Source organism: Biomphalaria glabrata, chromosome 2, assembly GCF_947242115.1.
Source record: "Biomphalaria glabrata chromosome 2, xgBioGlab47.1, whole genome shotgun sequence".
Taxonomy (NCBI): Eukaryota; Metazoa; Mollusca; class Gastropoda; family Planorbidae; genus Biomphalaria; species Biomphalaria glabrata.
The window spans coordinates 18,398,963-18,418,921 of NC_074712.1; the positions used below are offsets into that span (position 1 = coordinate 18,398,963).

General features: G+C 36.2%; 1 protein-coding gene across 3 annotated transcripts in view; it reads left to right on the top strand.

Annotated features, from left to right (window-relative positions):
* LOC106063106 (glutamate receptor ionotropic, NMDA 2B-like) overlaps positions 1–19,959 on the top strand; it is a 123,028-nt gene that overhangs the window by 25,255 nt on the left and 77,814 nt on the right. For all 3 annotated transcript variants that reach the window (XM_056019549.1, XM_056019552.1, XM_056019550.1), the window contains exons 2-3: positions 12,797–14,196; positions 16,890–17,066. In XM_056019549.1, the coding sequence (XP_055875524.1) occupies positions 13,018–14,196; positions 16,890–17,066 (1,356 nt within the window). In that variant the 5' untranslated portion in view covers positions 12,797–13,017. The remainder of the gene's footprint in view (positions 1–12,796; positions 14,197–16,889; positions 17,067–19,959) is intronic.

A 19,959-nucleotide genomic window follows, 5' to 3' on the forward strand; every position in this document is an offset into this window, starting at 1 on the left:
TATTTGTCAAATGTTATCTGGACCAGCCAGTTTATTTGTCAAATGTTATCTGGACCAGTTTATTTGTCAAACGTTATCTGGACCACTTTATTTGTCAAACGTTATCTGGACCAGTTTATTTGTCAAATGTTATCTGGACCAGTTTATTTGTCAAACGTTATCTGGACCAGTTTATTTGTCAAACGTTATCTGGACCAGTTTATTTGTCAAACGTTATCTGGACCAGTTTATTTGTCAAATGTTATCTGGACCAGTTTATCGGTCAATTGTTATCTGGACCAGTTTATTTGTCAAATGTTATCTGGACCAGTTTATTTGTCAAATGTTATCTGGACCAGTTTATCGGTCAAATGTTATCTGGACCAGTTTATTTGTCAAATGTTATCTGGACCAGTTTATCGGTCAAATGTTATCTGGACCAGTTTATTTGTCAAATGTTATCTGGACCAGTTTATTTGTCAAATGTTATCTGGACCAGTTTATCGGTCAAATGTTATCTGGACCAGTTTATCGGTCAAATGTTATCTGGACCAGTTTATCGGTCAAACGTTATCTGGACCAGTTTATCGGTCAAATGTTATCTGGACCAGTTTATTTGTCAAATGTTATCTTGACCAGTTTATTTGTCAAATGTTATCTTGACCAGTTTATCGGCAAATGTTATCTGGACCAGTTTATCGGTCAAACGTTATCTGGACCAGTTTATCGGTCAAATGTTATCTGGACCAGTTTATTTGTCAAATGTTATCTGGACCAGTTTATTTGTCAAATGTTCTCTGGACCAGTTTATCAGTCAAACGTTATCTGGACCAGTTTAGTTGTGAAATGTTATCTGGACCAGTTTATTTGTCAAATGTTATCTGGACCAGTTTATCGGTCAAATGTTATCTGGACCAGTTTTTTTGTCAAATGTTATCTGGACCAGTTTATCGGTCAAACGTTATCTGGACCAGTTTATCGGTCAAATGTTATCTGGACCAGTTTATCGGTCAAACGTTATGTGGACATGTTTATTGGTCAAATGTTATCTGGACCAGTTTATCGGTCAAACGTTATGTGGACCAGTTTATCGGTCAAATGTTATCTGGACCAGTTTATCGGTCAAACGTTATGTGGACCAGTTTATCGGTCAAACGTTATCTGGACCAGTTTACCGGTCAAACGTTATCTGGACCAGTTTATCGGTCAAATGTTATCTGGACCAGTTTATCGGTCAAACGTTATCTGGACCAGTTTATCGGTCAAACGTTATCTGGACCAGTTTATTTGTCAAATGTTATCTGGACCAGTTTATTTGTCAAATTTTATCTGGACCAGTTTATTTGTCAAACGTTATCTGGACCAGTTTATTTGTCAAACGTTATCTGGACCAGTTTATTTGTCAAACGTTATCTGGACCAGTTTATTTGTCAAATGTTATCTGGACCAGTTTATCGGTCAAATGTTATCTGGACCAGTTTATTTGTCAAATGTTATCTGGACCAGTTTATTTGTCAAATGTTATCTGGACCAGTTTATCGGTCAAATGTTATCTGGACCAGTTTATCGGTCAAATGTTATCTGGACCAGTTTATCGGTCAAATGTTATCTGGACCAGTTTATTTGTCAAATGTTATCTGGACCAGTTTATTTGTCAAATGTTATCTGGACCAGTTTATCGGTCAAATGTTATCTGGACCAGTTTATTTGTCAAATGTTATCTGGACCAGTTTATTTGTCAAACGTTATCTGGACCAGTTTATTTGTCAAACGTTATCTGGACCAGTTTATTTGTCAAACGTTATCTGGACCAGTTTATTTGTCAAATGTTATCTGGACCAGTTTATTTGTCAAATGTTATCTGGACCAGTTTATTTGTCAAATGTTATCTGGACCAGTTTATTTGTCAAATGTTATCTGGACCAGTTTATCGGTCAAATGTTATCTGGACCAGTTTATCGGTCAAACGTTATGTGGACCAGTTTATTGGTCAAATGTTATCTGGACCAGTTTATTGGTCAAACGTTATGTGGACCAGTTTATCGGTCAAATGTTATCTGGACCAGTTTATCGGTCAAACGTTATCTGGACCAGTTTATCGGTCAAACGTTATCTGGACCAGTTTATCGGTCAAATGTTATCTGGACCAGTTTATCGGTCAAACGTTATCTGGACCAGTTTATCGGTCAAACGTTATCTGGACCAGTTTATCGGTCAAATGTTATCTGGACCAGTTTATCGGTCAAATGTTATCTGGACCAGTTTATCGGTCAAACGTTATGTGGACCAGTTTATCGAGTAAACGTTATCTGGACCAGTTTATCGGTCAAACGTTATCTGGACCAGTTTATCGGTCAAATGTTATCTGGACCAGTTTATCGGGTAACCGTTATCTGGACCAGTTTATCGGTCAAACGTTATCTGGACCAGTTTATCGGTCAAATGTTATCTGGACCAGTTTATCGGGTAAACGTTATCTGGACCAGTTTATCGGTCAAATGTTATCTGGACCAGTTTATCGGGTAAACGTTATCTGGACCAGTTTATCGGTCAAACGTTATCTGGACCAGTTTATCGGTCAAATGTTATCTGGACCAGTTTATCGGGTAAACGTTATCTGGACCAGTTTATTTGTCAAACTTTAGCTGGACCAGTTTATCGGTCAAACGTTATCTGGACCAGTTTGTCGGGTAAACGTTATCTGGACCAGTTTATTTGTCAAACGTTATCTGGACCAGTTTATCGGGTAAATGTTATCTGGACCAGTTTACCGGCGAACGTTATATCGACAAGTTTATTTGGGCAACGGTTAACCATGCTTTTACATGTCTATCAAAAGATCACTGCCTAAAATTCCACATGAAGTCCACATTTACTGTTAGTGGAACTTTCACACACTACCACAAATCAAGAATAAAATACCTCACAGGTGCCTCGGATCTGCAGCCGAGCATTTAAAGCATTCGACCAACTTGCCTCACAAACCTGTAAACAAACTTTCTGAAGCCAAAGTAATATTTCAAACAAATGGAAGAAAACATAGAAACAATTGACTCTTGTTATAGAAATAATTGACTCTTGTTATAGAAACAATTGACTCTTGTTATAGAAACAATTGACTCTTGTTATAGAAACAATTGACTCTTGTTATAGAAACAATTGACTCTTGTTATAGAAACAATTGACTCTTGTTATAGAAACAATTGACTCTTGTTATAGAAACTATTGACTCTTGTTATAGAAACAATTGACTCTTGTTATAGAAACAATTGACTCTTGTTATAGAAACAATTGACCCTTGTTTAGGGCGAATCACTGTATCCGGTGTGTCCGAGAAGTTAACCTGTGATTGGCCTTGATCTTGTTGTTGTTGTTGGTTGTCTGACTTGGACTGATTACTCTGGAGATGTCTGGGTTTCATGTAAGGGTGTATTAGATGTGTTTAAACTACTAGGGCACAGGACCTACACATGAACACGATGTAAGGACTAAGTTCAAACCTTTAGGTCTTTGAATAAAGTTTAATGCACAAAGGCCACAGTCTCTGTCCGTAATAAGATGTTATCATCTTGATGTCCTAACACCAACTGACTAATAATACCATAGATAAACTAGAATCCACTTAACCGTGACGTCACTAAATGTCGCATTCAAAGTCCGTCAACTATGGTACGTCTCTAAACTAAGTGTCTAACAGAGTTCATCTAATTAATGTATTCTGCAGTACGTATATTGTTTAGAATGTATTTAGGTTTACATTATAATTTAGTACAGTATATTTAGGCTGAAATAATGATTTGTACTTTTTTTTTTTTTAGATCAAAACATTTTTCTGTGTCGTTCATTGTTAATTCTATACCCTTAAAAGTCAGAGAGAATATCCTATTACATGTTAACTTCTTATTCCATACGCTAGAACAAATTCGTATAAGTGCTTCTTCTTCCCTACTGCCATTAGAGAATGGATTGGTTGCCTGAATCAGCCAGGAAAACCAACGACCTAGCAGTATTTAAGTAATTGATTTTAACATGCATGACTAGATTGAAACATTAAATGCGTTAGACGTAATTATCTTTTTTTTTTGAAATAACGTCTGTAATAAGTAAGATAAGTACAGCCATACTTTGGCAATCCGACGTTTTCGGAAATCCAACACTTCCCGGTCACTAACCGTCGTATTATGAAAGGTGAACTATGATGTGTATCTCCTAGTAGAGTGTCCTTGACGATGTTAATATTATTTGTTTCAGTTTTCCAAACAACTTTTTCTTTGTTTCTTTGGTCTCTCCTAACTCGGTAGGTCTAAAACTGTTTCTCAGTAGTCTGTAAGTCTTAGGATTTGAGACATAACAAGCAACATTTAAAAAACAAATACTAGAAAAAAAGAAAAACATATATAAGTGAAAGAACCAAACAATTACTGTCATATGGTTTCAATACTGCAAGATTTAGCTCCCCTTTTCTATATAAATCAAAGTAAGTTAATCACCACCAAATAATTAACTCATTGGTTAATATTTTGATTGATTCCTTTGTTATCATCGACAATGAATATTTGTGCAAAGGTTCAACTTGATCTGAGACATGGGAGAAATAACGTGTACAAGATTTGAACCAGACACACAGAAAGAGTGAGCTGAGAGAAGCTTTGTAAAAAAGATGCATTCCAAAAAATTGTAAAGGTCTGAGCCTGAGCTTCACCTTGTTTGATCCATTTAGAGACAGGTGGATTCCTTGAGCTCCAAGTGACAGTCTGAATCTTGTTGCAAGCTTCCTCTTTCGGTTAACCTCTCTGCAAGTGATGCGATATACAACTGCCTCCAACATCCCAGCTCTAGGCTCGGAACATTTCAGCTCAACTCTCTTGTTTGTTCATTAAAAAGAAAATTTGCAAAACTAGGAAAAGAAGCAAACTGTGGAGTTGGACAATATTGAGTTTGAATTTACATTTTGTTAGTAAAGACCTTACTTAATGGATCTCATTCATCAATCGTAAATTAAAAACATTGAGTCACGTGATTCCCTATCTCTTCTATACAAATTAACGATCTAATTTTAATCAACAATGGTTATCACTTGACAGATTTTTTTCGTTGTTTTAGCAATATTATCACGTGACAGATTTTTTCCTTGTTTTAGCAATATTATCACGTGACAGATTTTTCCCTTGTTTTAGCAATATTATCACGTGACAGATTTTTCCCTTGTTTTAGCAATATTATCAAGTGACAGATTTTTTTTCCTTGTTTTATCAATATTATCACGTGACAGATTTTATACTTTTTTTATCAATATTATCACAGGACCGTTCGTTTTGTTGAATGAGGCCCATTGCATGAATATACAATCTAGAGCTTATGACGATATTTACATTGGAGAGTTTTACAATAAAAGTTATTTACAGTAGTCTGCTCTTTGCTGACAAATGTACATCTTAATTTGATTCCACAGAGCTTAAAAAAAGTGAACACAAAATTATTTATTGGTTTTAAACATGTGTGCTCTATCAATGGGGCACAGTGTCTGAGTGAGGTCTTGGGTTCGAATCACGGTGAAGACTGGGATTTTGAATTTCGGGATTTCGAGTCCACCCAACTCTAATGGGTACCTGACTTTAGCTGGGGAACGTAAAGGCAGTTGGTCGTTATGCTTGCCACATGACACCCTGCTCGTTAACCGTTGGCCAAAGAAACAGATAACCTAAACATCATCTGTCTTAGAGATCGCAAGATCTGAAAGGGGAACTTTACTTTAGTGTAAGTCTATCAATACTTCCGTTTTCTCTACTCCGGATACACCAGAAAAAGCTTTCTATTTATGGATTTGCCACCATTTTATGAGAGAGAGAGAGAGAGAGAGAGAGAGAGAGAGAGAGAGAGGAAGCAAAGAGAGAACAAATAATCAAATTATAAATCCTTTAAAAAAAATGAAAAAAGCCTACAACTATATCTCTCAATAATGTATGAGTCATATCACTTATTTTATATCAGACAAAATGATTGAAATGAGGATCAATAATCAGACTGACAACACTAAACCGAAGGAAAACATTTACACCCATTTGTTTTAGACTTTTTTTTTCTTGGCCATTTTAACTCTAGTGTTTGTGTTTGTGATATTATCACAGCGCATTTTGTTTGTTAACAGCGCTATATATATAAATTAAATTATTAATATTATTACTATTATTTACCAATAATAAATTGACTAATAGGTTAATTTTTTAAGTTGATTCATGTTTTGTTAGGTACAGTATATAAGTGTTTAAAGTTTCAACTTGATTCGAGAATGGGTGTGGGAGAAATAAAGTGTTAAATTATCTGAAGGGACGGAACCCTACATATCTAACCGTATCTGTGAATACTGAAGGATTAGTTTCCCTTTTTGGTATCAAACAAAATAGTTAATTACCAGTAGTAAATTTACTAATTGTTTTATGTCTTGTCTAAGCCATTGAATAATCGTGCTAAGTTTCAACTTGATCTGAGAATGAGTGGGAGAAATAACGCGTACAAGCTTTTTGCCAGACAGACTGATGGATAGATAGACAGACAGCTTAGTAAAAAGAAATAAGCTAGTATGATACAAAGTAAAGAATAACGAACTCATTGACTATTGTGTGTACAGACATTCCAGGAAAATAAGACAAGTATGTACTTAACCAAATTGGAAATGCCATTTGGTGACTGGTTTATACAAAGACCATCAAGTGAAACTAAAAAAAAAAGTTTACGCACTTGCATACGTTGCACAACAACCAGAACCGACACAACACACATACACACACACACAAATAAAAAAAAAGGTCTCTTATAATGTACATGACATCTTATTAGATCTTCTGGTCTGTTGATTCAGTCTGAGAAACTAACCAAGTTCTTTACAATGATAGACAATGGTCGCCCCCTGGAGTCTAGGCAACAGAGTTGAGTGGGTGCATGCGATCTTACAATTTGAGTCGTCATTCTAAAAATAGTTTGTCTGTAGGGCCGTCTGTAAGTTGTTTGGAGTCTTTTGAAAGTAGCTCCTGTAGGGCCGTCTGTAAGTTGTTTGGAGTCTTTTGAAAGTAGCTCCTGTAGGGCCGTCTGTAAGTTGTTTGGAGTCTTTTGAAAGTAGCTCCTGTAGGGCCGTCTGTAAGTTGTTTGGAGTCTTTTGAAAGTAGCTCCTGTAGGGCATAACGCACAAGTTGGTGCACTCAGTCTGTCACGTTTAAATCTCAAAAACTAAAAGCGTTATTAAAAATTGGACGTCACCTTGACCTTGTTTGTAACAGGTCAACGTTGGCTACTTGGTGTCAAACAGTTAAGTGGCCTTCATGGTCAAGTCACAACTTATTTTAGTCTTAGTTTATTCAATCCTGTTACAATGTAAAGATAATAGTTTCTTTTTTTGTTTCGCCCACATACTAATGATAGTGCTTGAATGATTCATTTGCTTTCTTCAAATTACTTTTAAAGTGCTTGGGTATATTGCACTAGTGCTATAAAAATAGTGCTGTGAATTTATTCAGATTATCAGTGTTCAGCTTTTTTTTTTCTTCTTTATATCATTACAAAATGTACCTTCACCTATACCTTAGTCTGTTGGATTTGGATATAATCTTTGGATATAATCTTTTCTAATGGCAGAGCCCGTCCATTCTTTTTATTACAAACTTACAAAGATTTTTTTAGCGATGTTATAATGCATATGATAACAATGTGATATATACTCAAACTAATCCTAATCTTTAATGAAATAAAAACAACCCTGCAAGCTTCACAAGTCCATGAAGCATATCTTATTAATATCTTGCATACGCTGAGGTATCGGTAGATCTAAGTACGAGTTAGGTTCTAGTCTAGCCTCCCCCCCGGGGTCACTGTAATGAGTGTTACCCGGTCTGTTTACAATATATCCATACAACTACAATTCTTATACCTCCACAATCAATAACTTTGCGGACGTTTTATGACCTGGGTCTTGACAATTACACCAATAAGTACCAACAGCTGTCAGAGAGAGTAGCGACCACTTTTTTTTTTAATCTTACTTGTCAGCTTGAGGTCTCAGAAAACACTCAATTCCCTCATCAGCTTAAGATTCTGTTCTGTAGTCAGCTGGGTTTATTTATGGATTGTGAAAACCCATAACTTCTATTTTTTTTATTGCTATACCTCAGCAAGAGCTATTAGTTGTAGATGTAGCTTAGGTCCTTGCTGTTACAGTCTCTGCTAGATAGATAGCTTTCAGAGATCTGATTTATCTTGATGATAGTAGTACATATGTACTTTTTTTTGTATTTTGGTAGCCTACAAGAGTAATATGTAATTTAGCAAAAGATAAGGATTCTTGTTTACTTATAAAAATAATTTAAATTAATATATATTGCTTTATATGAGGGAAAGAGCTGCACAATTACTGTTATATATCTTTTAATATCTGTAATATTTATATTCTTTTTTCTTTACAAAACAAAATTATTACTTACCACCAATTACTTTACTGATTGGTTAATTTCTAGATGGATTTATGTGCTGTCATAAACAAATGAATAATTATGCAAAGTTTCAACTTGGTCCGAGACTGGGACGTGGAAGAAATAACGTGTACAAGATTTGTACCAGACAGACAGACAGACAGACCGACAGAGTGACTTGATAGAATCTTTGTAAACAAAAATAACAAATAATAGTTACTTTTCACTGTAATGTGATCAGACGCATTTTCTTTCTCTTTCATGTGTATAAGATTTTAATGTTAACACCATACACATTTCATGACATGTATCATGGTCCACTGCTATTCTTGAGCCTGAGAAGGATAGTCAGGTCCAGCTCTTATAAAGACATTTCTTTTTTGGTCTTTTTGATTTCGTTTCACCTGTCTGGCACTTCGTTTAAAATGTCTTTTGATTTGAGGAAACTTCTAATCTTTTAACGTCTTGGGTCTTGGCTCAAGACTGAACATCATTAGTTCTTATCTTATGTAGTGCAGACGTTTTTGTTTTAATTATAGATCTTCAATTCTAGTGAGAAAATGTTTTTATGTGATCTTAGATCTTTGACTGCAAAGAGTTCGACTATTTAAGACCTAAACTCTTAACGTAATTTGTATTACATGTACTTAAATATAGAAGCAAAGCTAAGATAATCTGTCAATAAACTTTAAGCTACTTTAAATTTAATACACAACTTAGTTATCGATACACTACGGCTGACTACGCCATGTTTTTTTTTCTCCATTTTGTAGCCACATTTAAATCAATTTCTTTTATACTTTGAAAAATTATAGCGGCCAAACTAGAGTTTTTCCCATGTGCTAGTAGCGATATGTTGTTTTTTTTCATTTATAGGAACATCTTTAGAGTTCTTTTTGAGATCAGCGTCTCAGATTCCAGGTTCCTGGTTCCGTGTTCCTTTTCTATGAAGTTCTGACTTGAGGTATTGTTAAAAGAAAAAAGATAAAAAAAACTATATTTTTTTATAAAGAAAATGTGTGATATATTAAACTTAAAATATAATAAAGTAATTTTATTAAAAAATATTTGATTCAATTCGGGTATCGAACCGCAACACCGTCAGATGCTTGAACGTACAATTTGTCTGATTCGGCCAGCGGACTAGTCATACTTGTGCAATTATTTATCTTATCTTATAAAATACAGTCGTACTTCAAAAAAGAAGATGATTACATCCTACGCGTCATGCATCTAGTCATGCATGTTAACCAATGACTTAAATTCTGCCAAGTCACTGGTTTTCCTGGCTAGCTCAGGCAACCCATTCCATGCTCTAATAGCACTAGGGAAGAAGGGGCATAGGTACACATTTGTCCTAGCATATGGAAAGAGTAATGTATCTTTATCTTTGAGTCTTTCAGAGTATTTTTATTAGATTTTGTTTTTGTATTTGAAGATTATGGTACAGTGTTTTATGTATATTTGCTACTTTACTTTTCAGTCTTCTCAACTGAAGGCTTTCTAAATTTAGTGATTTACTAAAGGTAAACATTCAATCTTGTTTAGTTCACTTGTAATATTTCTGTTGTAGTTTTCAAGAGTTCATTTGACCTGCAATCTCGTTCTCATTTTCGCAATGCTAAAAGTACGCCAACTTTAAATTCCCTCCCTGAATGACGCCTCTGCAACGTACGTGACACAGTTGAGGGGGGGGGGGTTTCTTGCTTTCTTTTACGACTATATTCTTTGTGTAACTTATTTATTTATTTTCCTATTTCCTAGCGACTTTCCTATCCAGTAACACACATTGAACACTTGTGTACTTGTACCGTTTACTTACTTTCGGCCACTTTCTAAACAAAATAAAAAGCTACGTGAAAGTTTGTGTTTTCATTTGAGCATGTCAGCCTTCCAATGTCATGGAACGAGATATCCACTGACCGATCTAGCAAACTAATTGCTTCAGAGGCGTGGCTAGTTCAGCTTCCGCCCAGATAACGAGCAATTTTCTTTTCTTCGTCTGGTCTTTCCAGCTATACACAGAGTGGGTCATTTCCTGGCCGTCAAATCTTCTCCCCCCCCTCCAGTACTGACCTGAATTTACTCTTACTTAGTGGACACTGACCATGACTCCGTCTGTCAATAGTTCTCCACCTTTTTAAAACAAATCTTGCCCATAGCCTTGACTTACTTACTGAAGACTTAGACACAAAGACAAATAACAGGCCATCTCATTAACCATCTCATTAACCAGTTCTCTAGATTTGCTTACTACTACAGGAAGATATTAGGTTACTGGAGCAGACATACATCTTTAACAGGCCATCTCATTAAGCAGTTCTCTAGATTTGCTTACTACTACAGGAAGATATTAGGTTACTGGAGCAGACATACATCTTTAACAGGCCATCTCATTAAGCAGTTCTCTAGTTTTGCTTACTACTACAGGAAGATATTAGGTTACTGGAGCAGACATACATCTTTAACAGGCCATCTCATTAACCAGTTCTCTAGTTTTGCTTACTACTACAGGAAGATATTAGGTTACTGGAGCAGACATACATCTTTAACAGGCCATCTCATTAAGCAGTTCTCTAGTTTTGCTTACTACTACAGGAAGATATTAGGTTACTGGAGCAGACATACATCTTTAACAGGCCATCTCATTAAGCAGTTCTCTAGTTTTGCTTACTACTACAGGAAGATATTAGGTTACTGGAGCAGACATACATCTTTAACAGGCCATCTCATTAAGCAGTTCTCTAGTTTTGCTTACTACTACAGGAAGATATTAGGTTACTGGAGCAGACATACATCTTTAACAGGCCATCTCATTAAGCAGTTCTCTAGGTTTGCTTACTACGACTGAACTACCAGAGACGATATGGAAACCTAGATTTGACTTCGTTTAAAACCAAGGGGCTGCTTGAAACTGATAGGTCTACTTCCTGTAACCTTCACCTAACCCTAGACTAGTGAAAATAGTAAATAGTTAGTAATAACAAAAGAAAGAAAAAAAGTCAATATCAGTAAATTTTTTGTTTAAAAGCTGGGGACAATTTTTTGAAGATTTTACAGTACTGGAAGCTCTATACGGCCATTTTTACAAAGCTCATATCAACTCACTCTGTCTGTCTGTCTGTGAGTCTGGCCAAAAGTTTGTACACGTTATTTTTCCGACACCCAATCTCGGATCTAGCTGAAATTTTGCAAAGTTAATTCTTTTACAAGAATCAATACAAAAAAAATTAAACAATTAGTTAATTAACTATTGGTAATAAATTACTTTGGTATCTCAAACAAGAGAAATAGTACTTGACTGAAGTGGTAGTTTAAGCTGAATTAGTTCCCTTTATATACGGCTCCGTCTCAGTCTTATTTAAGACAAACATGAAATAGAAACAATAAATAACTAGACAATCGTCTATGTTCCTAGACTCTTCGCTAGCAGAGTGGTTACCGCGTTGGCTTGAGAAGCCAGAGAAGGAATTCAGGCGGTTCTCTTTAAAAAAAATGTAAAAGGGATCATCCAGATTCCTTGTTTTTTCTCCCTCTATCCAACTGGTCCAGACAAATGATAGGGTCATAGCGTATTGAGAAAGTGATAGGGTCATAGCGTATTGAGAAAGTGATAGGGTCATAGCGTATTGAGAAAGTGATAGGGTCATAGCGTATTGAGAACGCTAAAAGAATGAAATTGCTCTAAACAAAAACAATTGGTGAAAAAAAAATATATCTAATCGCACAGATTAATTATTGTTAGTGTAGATCTATTACAAATTCAATTTCATGACTAAACTGAACTATTTGATACACATTAATATAAGCTTTACTTTTTGAAAAAAGTTTTTTTTTCTATTTTGTTTGTTTTCCTATGTTGGCCCGAGCCTTTTTTTTTTGTTTAGGTGGGGAGTGGTGGTGGTGGTGGTGGTGGTGGGGGGGGGGGGGTTCAATATGTATTAGAAAACTGTCGGGTCTTGTTCTATTTCCATGGCAATGATAGTCAAACTACGGCCAGCGGACCATATCTGGTACTATCAGGCTCCTTGAAAAGCCGCTAATGATCAGTTTGTGGGACTCTAAGACCTGTGCGGTGATGTGGCCCGTGACGTATGATGCAGTCCGTGACTGTTGATGTGGTCCGTGACATATTTTTTTTAGAAATTCATATGACCCTTATGTCGCACTACTTGTCTATGTCATTAAAAGCTTCTGTAAGAGTTACTGAATATTTTTCTTCCAGGTTTTTCTAAAGGTGAAAGGTTAATTTCTTCTCCCCCTCTTCCCCACCTAAACATTAAAACAAACTATATTTCCTACAAGTTTTTTTTTCTTTGGAAGCATTGGTCTACCATTCCTATTCTTTTTCTTTCCAGCATCCTCAACCAGTGCATCAAGTACTCCAAGGTGTCCGCCTACTCAACTTAAGAACCACTGCTATGTGTCACAATGTCTACAGTTGTGAACCAAACAACAGCGAACCTACTTTAAAATTCGTTGTGTATGCATATAGATCTAAGCGGCCACTTTATCATTAACTTTTAACTTTATAATTCACATGTAATGTCTCTCTAAATGTATTCCACGGCTCATCAGCATGTCACCAGCGTTCAAGGTCATGATAATACCGTGTCACGCACTTACGTTGGGTTGGGTGCTACTTGCGCTGCTCCAATGGCTCCCTGTCAAATCCACGCCTTCGACTTACCGGACACAAAGCTCGTATCTCTATCTTCTACGACGTCTGGACTTTCTTCTGTTCGATTATTTCACTTCTGACACCAGCGGCTTAAGTGAACACATTGTAAAATCACATCGCGGCCTTCAGCATCTAGGCCACCCGCATAAACCTAACATCCGCGAGACATCTCGATTGGATAGATTACACGTCGCAACGCATCAAAACAATACTCAGCAGCCCCATCAACATCTCTCCAATCCCGATACCACGATTTATGGGGAGCTCATCAGGACTCTATTTAAATTATTGCCCCGGACGATTCAGGACGTCAGCGCGCACGGTAGAAATGCAAATGAGTCAAGGAAGATAAGCTTAATGGATATACTGTCTTCGGCTAAGCAAGCAAGCAACGATTCGGCTTGGACTTTCTTCATGGGGCAGCTACTTGGATCTATGAATGTAGGTTCCATTCCGTTCAACTCGACTACAACCCAATACCATCCCATCAACCTCATTCGACGCTACCACCATCATTGGTCATCATTGTCGGAAGTTGAAAAATCACTTCGCCGGGTGACCTTACCAAGGGGCAAAACTCGTGTACATCTTCCACTAAGAGTCGTCCAGACTGCGAGTACTTCCGAGGTCATAAGTTCACAATTGTATACCAAATACTTGATGGATAATCTCCGATATAGGTTCAGTCAAGTCAACAAGCTTTCTCCTATATCAAATCACAGCCTCGTTAATCATGGCGTCCCCATGCCTCTCAGAAAGACTATTAAAACTAAAAATAGACGCCTCTCACACAAACAAGATTTACGGTCAAAACGGATACCAGTGTCCGGCCCTGAAACTCTCAGACATGACTCTATAAATGTCAGTCCGTATCCTCTCCTCTCTGCTCCGTCAGGCGATACATCAGCAAGAAAGAGGGCACGGCGGAGTTTACGGTTAAGCAAACATGAAACCAAGAGGTCACAGGTCAGGAGGCATGTCAAAGCTAATAAGAAATCGGACAACGACGTCCCAGTACCACGTGATAGGTATGCGTACTACGATGATGATCTGTATCGAGACTACTTGGAACCGCAGGTAAATATTTTGAAAGTATGTAGGCCAGTGTGGGGCGTTATGTAGAGATTAGCGTCCCGTGTTTGAAACCTTGGTAAAACCTATTAAAACACAAACAAAACTTCCTCATAAACAGTCGCCATAGTAAGATAATACTATCGATAATAATAATAAAGTATAAAAACGATAAAGTAAAAAAAATGTCCTCTCCTCCAACCGACCTGCCTGAATTTCTTTCTCTTTTAGGCTCTTTTTTTCCTCTCTCTCTTTCTCTTTTCCAAATTTTCTTTCTTTCTCGCCTTCACTTTTTTTCTCTCTCTCAGTTCCTCTCTCTCTCAGTTCCTCTCTCTCTCTCTTTTTGGCCTCCCTTTCTCTCACTTTCTTTATTTCGCTTTTTATCTCTTACTCTTTTTTTCTTATTTTGTCCCACTCATGTAAGCATTTTGTAAAAATCTCTTTCCTTGTGTCTCTTTCTTTCTTTTTTATGTCTCTGTCTCACTGTCTTTTTTCTCTATGCTGTCTTTTGTATGTCTCTGTCTCGCTGTCTTTTTTCTCTATGCTGTCTTTTGTATGTCTCTGTCTCACTGTCTTTTTTCTCTATGCTGTCTTTTTTATGTCTCTGTTTCGCTGTTTTTTTTTTCTCTATGCTGTCTTTTTTATGTCTCTGTTTCGCTGTTTTTTTTTTCTCTATGCTGTCTTTTTTATGTCTCTGTCTCGCTGTCTTTTTTTTCACTATGCTGTCTTTTTGTATGTCTCTGTCTCGCTGTCTTTTTTCTCTTTGTTCTCTATGTTTTCTATCTTTCTTTATCATTCCCTCTTTCTCTTTTTCACTCATTCTTTGTTTGTCTCTCTGTCTGTCCTATCTTTTGAGTCTAAACTTTAAAACAAAACAAAACAATGAAACAAGATTGTAATTGATTTCACATGAATTAAAAAAAGATACATATTTTTTTTAAATGTTCATTTTCCAAATAAAAAGTTTTTGTATTTATTTTAAATTAAAGTTGGAATTAATTATTTTGCTAATTCGATCAATAAGAAATTCAAATTTCATTTCAAATCACTTTCAAGTCACGCGTTCAAGGAAGAACAGTAGTTCTTGTGCGTTTAATGACTGTACAGCTTTGTATTCAAATCTCAAATGTGTGTGTGTTCATAGCATAACATCATCCACAAACAAATCTCGGATCATCATCTTCTTTTTTGAAGTAACGTGTGTATTATATAAGATAAGATAAGATGTTGAAATGTTGAACAATTATTTCATTGTAACTAACAAAACACGAATCTATTAAAAATCAACAAATCATTCAATCAAATTTTGTCAATATATTGTTTTGCTTGATATCGAATAAAGGAAATTATTCCTCCATGACTGAGTGATACAGTTTTAAGTGTTTCTCCCCCTTAGATAAAGTTTTTTTTTTTTTTTTAATAATTTTAAAAAAATATTTCGCTTGTATTCCACTTTCACGAATATTTTTTAAAATAAAGTATTTTTCTGACTTTTGCACTCCTAAAGATCCCTTTCGATTATCTCTATTCAATATAAGTCCTTTTCTTTAAGTTCAGTTGTAGAAGTCCTTTTCTTTAAATTCTATTGTATAAGTCCTTTTCTTAAGTTCTATAAGTTGTATTGTATTTGTACAAGTCCTTTTCTTTATTTTGAAACTAACGATTAGATAATTGGAAACTAACGTTTAGATAATTTGAAACTAATAATTAGATAATTGGAAACTAACTATTAGATAATAGGAAACTAACAATTAGATAATTGGAAACTAACAATTAGATAATTGAAAACTAACAATTAGATAATTTGAAACTAAAAATTAGATAATTTAAAACTAACAATTAGATAATTGGAAACTAAAAATTAGATAATTTGAGACTAACAATTAGATAATTTGAAACTAACAATTAGATAATTTGAAACTAACAATAAAATAGCTAAAACTACCAATAAAATAACTATACAAACTTCTATTTTCATAAGCACTGGCTTGAGGAGACTTGAACCATCGAATTCGAATTCAAGTCGTGCATTAAAAAAAATATTAAATGCATTCAAATGCGATCAGGCTAATCAATTCCATCGCTAGGATCCTCCTCTCTAGCTCTGCAGTCAGCACCCAAAACTCACAAGCATATAAAAATGTGGACATGACCAGGGAGCGCATCAGTCTGATTTTAGTGCCGAAGCCTATGCCTTTGTCTTTCCATATTATTTTAAGTTTTGAAAGGGCTGCTGTGGACTGTGCAATTCGGCCAGTAGTTCAGGTTTCGCTCCCTCACCTGAGACAATAATGATTAAGTAAGAGTAAATGTAATATTGTATTGTCATACTATGAATACTATTTGTGACAGATAACTTTCGTGTTCAAATATTTATTCCTTAAAGTACTTCTATAATAGCTAATATAGTACGCTGGTTGAAGAACTTCTATAATAGCTAATATAGTACGCTGGTTGAAGAACTTCTATAATAGCTAATATAGTACCGCTGGTTGAAAAAGTTAAATATGTATGCGATATATTCACTATATTAACATTATCTCTCTCAAAAGTGTTGTCCAACTGCCCAACGCTATATTCCATACTCTCCTATTGTACTAATATCGCATAAATTATACAGTCTAGTCCCGTATATATTTGCTTGTCTACCCCCGTGTCTATTTATTTTGTCACTGACTAATGTTCTGTTCTGTTTACAGCGTGTCTCTCTCAGTTTTGTGGTTCATGTTAGCACAGACAGAGGCTACGAAAAAGAATTGCAATCTGCCCTGGCCAAGGCGCTAGGCACCTTAGAGTTCAAACTCTTGCGAACCTACGTCAAGCCCTCGGGAAATTTTGTCAAGCTCAAAGATGGCAGTCCAAGGGACATTCTACAGGTGATGCTATATCCTATTCTATAGTGGATGATATTTTGCACTCAAAACGTGATGTTACAGGTGATGTTATATTACATTCCACAGGTGATGTTATATTACATTCTATAGGTGATGTTATATTACATTCCACAGGTGATGTTATATTACATTCTATAGGTGATGTTATATTACATTCTATAGGTGATGTTATATTACATTCCACAGGTGATGTTATATTACATTCCACAGGTGATGTTATATTACATTCCACAGGTGATGTTATATTACATTCTATAGGTGATGTTATATTACATTCTACAGATGATGCTCTATTACACTGTAAATGTGATGTGATCATACATACTTTTGGTGATGTTTTCTTAGATTCTATGGGCCTCATATAACCATATGCATGACATTTACCCTCCTCCCTCAAAACATAGAAATGTTTTTTAAAAAAAGGGGTAAAATAAGTTTGAATTTTGATCAATTTTTTCCATACTAAAGTCAGGGGACGTAATCATGGCAGTGCAGACTGTACATCATCCTTAAGTTAGTCTCCGAAAACTAAAAACAAGAAGTTTTGTTTGACAAAACAATCATTCTATTTAAAAGAAAAAAAATGAGATTTAATTTACAAGTACTGCATTTTTTTCTTCGTAACTTTGACACGCTTTTGAAATAGTGTAGGGATCTCCACTTACAGATCTTGAAATAGTGTAGGGGTCTCCACTTACAGATCTTGAAATAGTGTAGGGATCTCCACTTACAGATCTTGAAATAGTGTAGGGGTCTCCACTTACAGATCTTGAAATAGTGTAGGGATCTCCACTTACAGATCTTGAAATAGTGTAGGGATCTCCAATTACAGATCTTGAAATAGTGTAGGGGTCTCCACTTACAGATCTTGAAATAGTGTAGGGATCTCCAATTACAGATCTTGAAATAGTGTAGGGATCTCCACTTACAGATCTTGAAATAGTGTAGGGATCTCCAATTACAGATCTTGAAATAGTGTAGGGGTCTCCACTTAAATATCTAAAAGCTTTTATTTTCTTTCATATATGTCTATTTCCATTCCAATCGATGCGATAAGTGTACAGCACAGATTAGTAATTTTATTCATGGTTACACAACAGGGTTAATTTATTTAAATACATTTCAAAGAAAGGCTGCCATGAATGGGCTGCCTAATTGGTAGAGCAAAAGTTAAATATTGGGTACACTTATTTCTCTGTGTCTATGTGTAGGTAGGGGAGGTAACCAGGAATTGGTTTTGTTTGTTTGATACATTGCGGACGTTGATTTAGTCTTGCAGGACCCCAGGGCATGGCAGCTGAATGAATTTAATCTAGGGCCCATCGTAACGACAGTCAGAACAGATACCACATGACTAGCAGAGTAGACTAAGTACCACACACATGACTAGCAGAGTGGACTAAGTACCACACACATGACTAGCAGAGTAGACTAAGTACCACACACATGACTAGCAGAGTAGACTAAGTACCACACACATGACTAGCAGAGTGGACTAAGTACCACACACATGACTAGCAGAGTAGACTAAGTACCACACACATGACTAGCAGAGTAGACTAAGTACCACACACATGACTAGCAGAGTAGACTAAGTACAACACACATGACTAGCAGAGTAGACTAAGTACAACACACATGACTAGCAGAGTAGACTAAGTACCACACACATGACTAGCAGAGTGGACTAAGTACCACACACATGACTAGCAGAGTAGACTAAGTACCACACACATGACTAGCAGAGTGGACTAAGTACCACACACATGACTAGCAGAGTAGACTAAGTACCACACACATGACTAGCAGAGTAGACTAATTACCACACACATGACTAGCAGAGTGGACTAAGTACCACACACATGACTAGCAGAGTGGACTAAGTACCACACACATGACTAGCAGAGTCACTGGCGGATCCAGGGGGTATAGAATTCACATAATTTGTATACGAATTTATTACTTATGTTAATAATATATGCTAATTATTTATATTTCAACCTATTTTTACATTTATTCGCCCCCCCCCTCTAGTATGTTGGCCGATTAGGGGGGGTCGGGAGGGAGCGATGGCATCAGTCCCCGCCCCCCCCCCCCAAACTTTTGACCGGGGGGGGGGCGGTCCAATTAATTTGTAGAAATCACAGCTTGTTAACAGAATCAATTGAATATCTATAAGATTAAAACGTGTTATTGGTGTTTTAACCGATCTTTATATTATGTCCTTCCCCTGTTGGCCGATTAAGTGGGAGGGGGGGGGGGGCGAATACCTCTACTGCCCTTCCCACCTAAACCCTTTGAGTGTGGGGGGGGGCTGTCTTACTTTTATGGCGAAATCATAGTTTGTGAACAAAATTAGTTGAATTAAAATATAATCTCTTCTTGTTTTTGAGTGGGGGGGGGGCGGTCCTATTTTTATGGAGAAATCATAGTTTGTGAACAAAATTAGTTGAATATCTATATAATATAAACTACGTATTGATATGTGAAACCATTTGTATATTATGTCGTACAACACTCTAATCTCAAAGTTTATCATTTAAATATAAAATGAAAAAGGGTTGTACCAGGTGGGAGGGGCGATACATGCAATCTCCTTCCGCCCATCGGACAAACTAGTACTTTTTAGCGGCCCCCGTAAGGGGAAAAAGCCGCTATTAGGTTTGTGCAAAATGTCCGTCTGTCCGTCTGTCCGTCTGTCCGTCTGTCACACTCAGATCTCGAAAACTAGAAGAGATATGAAAAACATTATTTCATCATTAAATCCGGCTTGAAAAGTTTAGGTGCAACGGCTACTTTTGGTTTTCTAAAAGCAAACCGTTTAATTTATAAAATTAATTATGCAAGCGTTTTTTTCATAAAAATACACCAATTC